This window comes from Aegilops tauschii, chromosome 7 (genome assembly GCF_002575655.3).
Source record: "Aegilops tauschii subsp. strangulata cultivar AL8/78 chromosome 7, Aet v6.0, whole genome shotgun sequence".
Lineage (NCBI taxonomy): Eukaryota > Viridiplantae > Streptophyta > Magnoliopsida > Poales > Poaceae > Aegilops > Aegilops tauschii.
Window position 1 is genome coordinate 42,590,952 of NC_053041.3, and position 9,619 is coordinate 42,600,570.

General features: G+C 44.9%; 1 protein-coding gene, 1 non-coding gene and 1 pseudogene across 2 annotated transcripts; 1 reads left to right on the plus strand and 2 right to left on the minus strand.

Annotated features, from left to right (window-relative positions):
- The first annotated feature begins 1,171 nt into the window (after positions 1-1,171).
- TRNAA-AGC (transfer RNA alanine (anticodon AGC)) lies at positions 1,172-1,244 on the plus strand. The gene has a single exon. It is a non-coding gene; the product is annotated as a tRNA-Ala (tRNA).
- A 365-nt stretch (positions 1,245-1,609) lies between these two features.
- LOC109752561 (uncharacterized) lies at positions 1,610-3,926 on the minus strand (annotated as a pseudogene).
- Positions 3,927-5,594: 1,668 nt separating this feature from the next.
- On the minus strand, positions 5,595-8,761 carry LOC109752567 (hypersensitive-induced response protein 4). Its single transcript, XM_020311467.3, has 5 exons — positions 8,351-8,761; positions 7,331-7,451; positions 7,155-7,246; positions 6,449-6,545; positions 5,595-6,188 (listed from the first exon to the last, which is right to left on the minus strand). Exons 1-5 carry the CDS (start codon positions 8,543-8,545, stop codon positions 5,827-5,829), a joined length of 867 nt encoding a protein of 288 aa, XP_020167056.1. The 5' UTR covers positions 8,546-8,761; the 3' UTR covers positions 5,595-5,826.
- Positions 8,762-9,619: the final 858 nt, after the last annotated feature.

Genomic DNA, 9,619 nt, shown 5'->3' on the forward strand with positions numbered 1-9,619 from the left:
ACGCCGTCGTGCTGACGAAACTCTCCGTCGGCACTCAGCTGGATCAAGAGTTCGAGGGACGTCACCGAGCTGAATGTGTGCAGATCGTGGAGGTGTCGTGCGTTCGGTACTTGATCGGTTGGATCGCGAAGACGTTCGACTACATCAACCGTGTTACTTAACGCTTCCGCTTTCAGTCTACGAGGGTACATGGACACACTCTCCCGCTCGTTGTTATATATCACATAGATAGATCTTGCGTGATCGTAGGTAAAATTCTTGAAATACTATGTTTCCCAACACGATCTTGGTTGCTCAAGGAGTCCCGGTGGTGCAGCTTGAGTTGGTGTCGACTACTACTCTGGGCGTGGGCCTTTGAGGCGCAATGTACATTGGTTTGTGTTGTCTTCGGCTCTCGTTCATGTTGTAGAAGTCTCCGACGTTGTTTGTGATGCGGCTTGGTTGCTCTGCCGCTTGCCTCATCGCCATTGGCATGAGGTTAGACTAGATGAAGCATGTATCATAGTACGTATGGTGGGTGTGGATGCTAATCCTTTAGATTGACATTGTACCTGGCTTGTTTGCTGCTTCTTCCTTGATGCAAATGGTACGCATGCTTATGTGTATTCTAGAGAGAGAAAAAGTTTCCGCTTCCATAAGATGGAGATCGATAGACCATCCAGGCTCCAGCAATTTTGCCGAAGCTGCAGACAGGACCAAAAGAGATGGTCACTAGCTTGTGGAATTCCATCGTCGCGGAGAGTGCATGCAGGTGACCCCACCATTGATTGACCTGAATGCGGCGCCTACGAAGCGGGTCGTCTTCAAATGGGACTGCGCCCACAGGTGATTGAAGTTATGAACAATGGTGACAGATCACCTTGTTGTTTTTTGAGGATAAGGATAAGGTGATAGATCACATGGGCATGCAACTTAGCTCAAGATCTAGTGAGGCCGGCCTCTATTTTCTGGTCCTGGAGAGTTGGATATGATAGATGAGACGAACTTGCTAAGAAATATAGTGTTACTCGGCAGGTAGCATGGCATATTCATCCACCTATCAACATTTTGCTTCTTCTAGTGCATGATGTAACTCTCTTTAGTTAATATTAATATATAAAGGATGCTTGGGAAAAAAAGTATGGCACGTGTTATCAAAATTAATAGGTGCTTTCAATTTTTTAAACAACTTGGGGATGTAGCTCAGATGGTAGAGCGCTCGCTTAGCATGCGAGAGGTATGGGGATCGATACCCCACTTCTCCACTCGTTTTCATTTTGCAGATCTGAATTATTGTTACTGTAAAACAAGATTATCTTGACTTTACTCTTTGCAAACCTCAAGAATGTCAACTTTTTCCTTTTATGAATGCCTGCATTTTCAAGACAACACACCATGCAAGAAAAACTCTACGGACTGTATTTTTGAATCTTTTTTCCTATGAAATGTCTGCATTTTCAGGACAAAACACGGCGGAAGAAAAACCTGTCGGACTATATTCCTAAAATGTAAATTAGAGCCTGGATGAATTGTAAGCCACTTGGAATCAGCAGCTGAGCATTTGTATAACTGGGATGGCATGGATTCCAGATACCACATCATCAACTGCTATGGGAAATCCCATCTCCTTTTTATTTCATTCAGATAATTTGATCATCGATGATGATCAACAGTGGCATACATACGGGGTCGATAACAGATATTTGCTTTCAACTAGAAGCCTAACAGAATCGTCAGATTCTCACAACCGTATCCTATGAAACTTTCTACTTCTGCAAGAAAACCGTACAAACGTAGAACAACAGCGCAATCTTTCCTACAAAACTGTTACTTTGTGCATCTTCCAACTGCTCCTGAAACTATTTACATCTAGTCGAGTTGCTTTGTCCACTCAAAAGGCCCCCAGTCCTCCATGAAGCTGGCGGCGGCTCACTTCTGGTCATCCACGGGCGCACGCCTCCGATGCCGGTGCATGTCCTGTGCAGGCAAGCGAAGCACCCCTTTGATGACATCCAGTCCAAAACCAGCACTGAATTTGCTCTCGTCGTCTATCACGTGGACAAACCCACGGTCCAGCCCAAACTCCACACGGAAGTAGGCGAAGTTCTCCGGGATGACTTGCCTCAGGTCACCGCTCGTCGGGATGAGCTTCTTTGACTCATGCGGGGACCATTCTTCTTCGGCTTCATCGATCGCCTGAAGTAAACAGAATGGCTTTCATTAGAAATTCAAGCACTGGAGACAGGACAAGGAATGGCTCTGGTCATACAGATAGCAGTACACACTAACCTTTTTGAAGTACATGGGCGCTTTGTGTGAAACTTCACAGGGGACAGGGATGCATTCGATCATGCAGTGTCTTCGTTGCTTGGCCAAGGCTACCACCGTCTGCAAGAAAATCACGTCCTTGCCATGCTGCGCGAACATCTTCAGGAGGCACTTTTTGAAGTTACGGATCTCCTCCCAAGCACCACCATCAGCTATTCTTGTTGCAGACTCGTGCTGCAACCACAAAAATCAAATCGGTAAAAAAATGATCGGAGTTCAGATCATCAGCTTTGTAACTTGGTTCTCATGGAAGCGCGGCGCAACATTAATACCTGCAACGGAAGAATGATACAGTGCCCTGGAACAACGGGCTCGAACTGTGGCAGCATCAAATAAGTGAGGTTTCCTACAGCAATATAACCAGATGCTTTGGCCTGGATGGGTTATCAAAACAATACAGACAGCGCTCTCTGTGGGTTAAAATGTGTCTATGGGTGCCCTTCTCCTCAGGTGCATCTTTACTCTTCCTGCTGGGAGCATCACCCAGATCGTTGTATTGTACTCATCCTCTACGCACCTAGACATGTCGTAATGTCTGTTCTGAATAATTATATTTGCAGCATGCAGGTCAACATCCTATTCTCCTTTCCTGTGTTCAGCAGCTATAGCATGCTTTATGCCTGCACTTAAAAAAAGGCAATAGTATGTTAAGCAGGCAGATAAACTATAATAGCATATACAGTAACAAAGCAATGAGATATAACAATATCTGCACACAGCAGTACATGAGCTATCTTTAAATTTAGTATCTGTTGTATACTGCTGTATTTCAGAATTCAGAGTGACTAAACTGAGGTCATGTCTTTCTTTCTTTTTTTTGCGGGGAACTAAGGGTATGTCAGGTGGCTCGTATACATGGGGTCGATTCACTACAGTGCCAACCGCCAAGTACTGCCGACACTGGTTTAAACAAATATACAAAGCAACATGACTCAAATGGTACAAGTAAAGAGACTGAATTTGATTAAACCGCACCGCAGGAGTGACAAACAGGAGATAGCTCAACTTAACATACATAGGACAATCTGGCATAAGATGGATTAACCTGATTGAGCTCCTTCCCTTCTCATGCGTAGGCTCATCAACAGAAGTGCCTTGATTCTGCAGCACAGCGTCCATTCCTCTCTGATATTCTCTCTGAAAATGAACAAACATCAGTTAAGAGGTCATGTGATCTTGCACAAAGAAGAAGAACTCCTGTCAACACACAGCAGCAACAGCGCAGCACTTAACGAAATCTGGTCAGCTTCTTCATGCTTGCCTTTCATTCGAAGGCGGAGAACCTCCGCAGCTAACTGGTTTGCATTCAGCTTCCGAGCGCGAACCAAAGGCGACACCTTCGAAGCACCCCCATGGGACATCTGCTCGTCACCGTGCTCACCGCTTGAAGCACTTGCATTAACACTACTACCGTGATCGATAACCTTCTGCATTGGCACCTGATCCTCAGAACCCGTGTTACGTCTGCTTCTTTTCCATGGCACGGAATCAGGCTCTTGTTTCTTCATCAGACGACGCCAAGAGGAAACATACCGGTCACCACCGCCCCAGCTTCGGTCGCCTTCAGGGCCAGCTCTAGATGATGCCGCTGGTCCTTCTGCGCCTAGGTGGCCGGAAGAGCCCCGTCTCCCTTCAACAACCTATGTACAGGAAAGGAACAACATATATATAACAAGTTAGGAAAAAGATAGACCAATCGAGATCATTTCATTCGACTCTGCCCTTTATTCCTTCCACAGTTGGCACATGCAGCTCCCCTGCATGGTTCTAAGCACAGGGACGCAGGATGTTTCCCAACAAAATTTCCAAAATACAGGGATACATGAGGCATGGCTACCAACTTTTTTTCTATCAAACCACAGAGAAACCTAGCCCGGCGTTGAAGTGTGAGCTTCGGTTCGGTTTAGCCTAGCCACGGATCCACGGCGCGCGGCGTGCCCGAAATCGGTGGAGATGGCGCGCAGGGAAGGGGGGTATCGAGAAGGGAGAGGAGAAGGAACTCAGCTCACCATGGATATGGATAGGAGGGGCGGCCGTCGGGTGGTGGGTGCCCCTTCGTAGGTCTGCCTAGACCCGAGCCGAGACGAAGGGTGAGGAGTACAGGGTGGCCGGCGATCTGCCGGCGAGGGGATGTGATTATACGATGGAGGTGGCAGCCCGTCGCCGGAGACGAGGTAGGCGGCGCCTGCGACGGCGAGGCTGGAGGGCTTGGGCTTGACTCAGGGCGCTGGTCTTGACGTTGTTGGGCTGCCGCGTTTTATCTGGCCAGGCCGAAACTCCTCCGCGTGCGCGCTCGAATACTTCCCGGGCCCATATTCGGTGCGTGCGGACTCGAATATTAGTCGGCGACCTAATTAATTGGGTAGGCCCAGTAACAGGTTTCGTACTGCTTCGTTCGTTGCGTTTTTTTTTTTCTGTTTGCGTTTTTTTTGTTCGGGTTTTGTTTAGGTACTCCCCATCCGGTTTTGTTTAGATACTTCCCCATCTGGTATTATGAGGATTCTAGAAGGTTTCCATGCATGGTTTTTTTTTTCAGTTTCCTGTTTTCACTTTTTTTGCTCGTTTTTCTTTTCTTTATCTTTTTCTTGCTTTTTCTTTTCATTTATAAATATACTATTTTTTATACATAATATTTTTCAAAATGAGGTAAACTATTTTTAATGTATTCTGAACATTTCTTTAATATATGATGAACATTTTCTAAAATATATGCGAAACCTTTTTTTATATATACGGTTAACATTTTTTAAATACACACTAAACATTTCTTAAACACAAACTGAACATTTCTTTATATATATGGTGAACGCTTCTTAAATACACGTTGAACATTTTTTAAATATAAGGTGAATATTTGTTTAGACATAAAGTGAACATTTTCAAAACATATGTTTTTTCTGAAGCCTTTTTTATACATCAAATTTATTTTAACAGTATATTTTTTATAAATATATATTTTCCAGGTATTTTTTATTTAGTTAATATATATATTTTCACAAAAATTAGAACAACGTAAATGGGCCACAACATTTCGAGTCCATTTAGGTCGACGTGGGAGTGTCCTGTTCCCTCATCTATCTGACGCCTGATATAGAACAACTACCATTTGTCATGCACAGTGGAGTCCGCACCGCTCCTGGCAGCTACAAGCCTACAACTCTTGACCCAGGAGCGGCGAGTCGCCATGCCATGGCCCCGAAGCGTTGGCGAAATTAGTGCAAAGCTAGAACTTCAAATAAATTGGAGCGGAATAGTTCCCACCACATCTCAAACAAGTAAACCCAATGTAAAATCTAACACAAAATGTTTCCCATTTTATGATTATATAATACCAGAACTCTACAATCTTCATGCACAACCAAGTCCCTGCGCCTGTATTATTACACACTAAAAACAAATAAATAAGTACGTAGTCTACTATAATTCTAACAATATATATAAACAGATCGACTCTCCCAGCCTCACGCAGAAAACCCATCCAGCCAAACCATCATCACATGGCGGACAGACGGCCATGGCTTACAGGCCGCTGCTCGACGCTTCCATCATGCCTGTGCGGATCTGGTCGCCGATGTCCTTGACGTGGCCCGGGCCGTGGGGGATGAACACCGTGGTGGTCTTCGAGTTGTCCCCGAGCTCCTTGATGGTGTCAAAGTACTGGGTGACCATGATCAGGTCCATCACCTCCTTGGCGCTCGTGCCCGACACCGAGTGCGAGAAGTTGAGGATGTTCTCCCGCAGGCCGTCCGTGATAGCCTGCCGCTGCTTGGCGATGCCGACGCCTGACAGGTACTTAGCCTCGGCCTCCCCTTCCGCCTTCTTCACCAGATGGATCTTCTCTGCTTCTCCTTTGTAGACACTCGCAAGCTGGAGCCGTTGGGCTGTGACAAGGGTTGACAGGCTAAAGTGAGCACACATGCATATAAACAGAACTGCTTAGAGCCTAAACAAGTGTACTCTATTAGAGAACAACCATATGAAGCATGAGAAGAGAAGACAGCAATTTAAGAGTTGGGTAAGAGCGGAGATAAGTTTTGAAGACAATCCAGCATGTAATAAACAGTTCCTAGGCTGTACAACCTGAAAACAGGACTCCAGATACAAATACACAGATACACTACTGCTCAAAACAGCATTATACCTGCATTTATGTCGTTCATTGCTCTGCGGACAGCAGCATCAGGGATGATGTCAACCATGAGAATGTGCTCAATGCTGTAACCGTAATCTGACATCACCTGGACAAACAGAGGTAGGATTCATTAAGTTAACCAGCTTCCATGCAAGACAGAAAAAATCAGTACTCAGCAGACCCATCCAAGAAGATAATCCAAGAAGATAATGTACATAACACAGGATCACTTTCTCAAGAGATGGTGTAATAAGAAGAAACAACAAAGCGCTGCGGATACTGCAGAGGGAAACCGTTCTTTTAGGGACAAACAGGCATTACCGCTCAGCAATAAAAATAAGCGTAAGCAACAGATAGCATTGTACAAATCAGACAAGGATATGGTTTTCTCAGAAATTAAAACCAATCATCCAAGGAAGAATGATGCTTATAATTTGATAACCATGTACTTGCCTGAGCAGTGACATAAGTTGAACTGAACTATTTTAGTGGTATTAAGTGAACCATAAATCCAATTTTCCCAAAAGTGTAGTAACATCTGTGGGCATCAGAATAGCATGTTTGACCAAAATCCAATGTAATGGTACACGTTGGGGCAAAGAAACTGAATAAAATAAATTACTGACCAATCCAGCGGAATGATTTAAATACATGTAACAATGTGCGATGGCAGTATGTAATACATGTAACAAGAAAAATAGGTTAATGGAGTTACCTTTTCAAGCTCCTCAAGTACAGCCTTTGCAACATCATTCTTTTGCTCAAAAAGACTGTCCAGCTCCATTCTTGGAACTATGGCTCGAACCACTATTTTGCAGAAAAAGAACACCAGCCACCAGCTTAGGCTTTGAAGAAACAGTATAAACGGCACAGCAAGATATTAATATTTACCATCAAAGACGTAGGACTGAATTTGCTGTTGGGGATTCTGCAACTCGTAGAACGCATCATCTGCATTCTCCTTAACAACCCGGTATTGAATTGTACAGATCAGCTGAACAAACACATTATCCTGCAGGGGAAAAAGAGATCATCGGTTGTTTCAGCAAGTATAGAAACAAGCAAAGCCATCGATGTTATGACAATGGCCCTTCAATGACACATATTTCCCTTTGATTTTTAACTACTATAGCCTATCCATCATATGGTCAGAAACTCAGAATGTGTGAACGACTGGGTTATTATGGCCAAGTTTCCTAACATCTACCATCAGAAGAAAAAATAGATAAAAAGGAAGGTTTGCTCCAGCTGTAAACCCAATTGAATTGCAGATAACCCAACGTTGTGCAAGCAATGTTCTCACACTGTCACATAATTTCTCAGCCAATATTAACATCATCCCAAGACGTAACACTACTCTATTATTTTCACATTCGGAAATACTTGAGCAGCTATAGGAATACCAAGCACCTCCCAAAGGACAATCCAGAACTGGTTTGGAACGGCAAAACAAAATTTCCCCACTAGCTTACATGGGGATTGCAACAACCCGCAAACACATATGCATTATTATGTGTCTACTAAAGTAGAAACTAGTAACATGACATTATTGATAGGGTCGCTCTACCGGACCAGACACAGGGGCAGAGACGGGCCCTGGGCGCAGAGAGTTCTTAATTTGGCGATTTTTCCAGGCTTGGCCAGGGGTGTTTCAAGTTCAACTCATAGGAGCAACCTTCCCAGCGCTGCAGAGAGTTGGGCAACCACGATGAATTAATTAGTTACTAGTACTAGCATCCCAGCAGGAGCGATCTCGTCAGCTTCCAGCAGTTATTAATCGCGAATCTAGCACCGGCAAGTGAAATAGATGATCAATGAATCTAGGGTAGGCTACCATCCATCCGGGGAAAACAGAGCAATCGTGACGTGGCGGTAAAGAAGCCAAGGGGGGAAGAAGGAAGAGGAAAATACCTTGGTCTTGGTCTCGACCTTGACGTCGAGCGACTGGACGCGGGTGGAGAGGGTCCCGGCGACGAGCTCGCCGGCGAAGGGGTTGAAGAAGTGGAGGCCCGGCTCGGCGAGGCGGAGGAAGCGGCCCCACTTCTCGACCACCGCCACGTTCGCCTGCTCCACGCACCCGCAGAAGAGGAAGAAGGCGCTCACCATCTCCGCGCCCCTGCTCTCGCCGGCTGGCCGGCCGGATCGGTCGATGGATTCCGGCGACGGATTCGGCGTGCGGCGCGGGGGATTTCCGTTCCGATTGCGGTGCGCGGCGTTTACCTTTCTCCCCTTCCGACCCGCTTTCCCCTTTTTCTGATTTGTTTTATGCACGGGTGCGGCACGGAAGGAAGCCCCGTAGGCGTACGTGGGAGGCGTCCTGGCCGTGCGAGCACGGTCCACGTGGCGCTGGGGAGAAAAGTGTGCTGGGACTACTTCCGGAAAGAGAAGATATTTCGAGATACTACTACTACTACTCGATAAAATATCTGGTGGAAAGGGAGCCATGGTAAAAGCTCCGTAGAAACTAAACAACGGTGAAAAATAGTAGAGTATTTACTTATGTTATTCTTTTGCATGACAAGTACAGTACAACTTTTCAACAATGTCAAGTACTGCTAAATATTGGGAATAATATGTTGCTTAGAGGGAAAGGCAAATAACGATGGAACATTCTTCCTTTGTTTTTAAGGGAAATAAAACGGTCCTTGCTTATTGATGATGAAAGACTGTATCCAATGTGAGTGGGTGTGATAGACGCAACATAGTCCCGGCTGCTCCCTCCGTTTTTTATAAGTTTCGGACAGCTGAGATTAAACTGTTTTGGGCACTATTTGAAATTTCTACAACTTCTTATATAATTGAACGGAGGGAGTGATAATGATTGCTAAACTTAAGACGGTTGCTAATAAGAAGAAATTATCCTTGTAAAATGTGTGTGGTTTTCTTCAATGTTGTTTTTTTAATAGGTTTTTTATGTTGGAATCAGGAATGAGCACATGTATCGACCTTTCATTTGACTTGTACACTACATATATAGGTTAGCCAAGCATAAAACTCAAAGAGGATAGTCGACATTTGCAGCTTTGCTCTCTTTCTTGTTCGATTAAGCCATCCCTTGTACCGAATATATCCAAGACTCGCAATTCGTTAGGAATGAACAAATTCTCCACCTCACGAGGGTGAACAAAGACCTTTGCCTCCTAGGAATGAATGAACAAGAGTCACTCGTTGGGGAAGAAT

Coding starts and splice junctions, on each gene's coding strand:
- LOC109752567 (XM_020311467.3), bottom strand. CDS start 8,545: ATGGTGAGCGCCTTCTTCCTCTTCTGCGGGTGCGTGGAGCAGGCGAAC. Junction 7,452..8,350: donor AGGTCGAGACCAAGACCAAG/GTATTTTCCTCT, acceptor TTTCCCCTGCAG/GATAATGTGTTTGTTCAGCT. Junction 6,189..6,448: donor AATGAACGACATAAATGCAG/GTATAATGCTGT, acceptor CCCTTGTCACAG/CCCAACGGCTCCAGCTTGCG.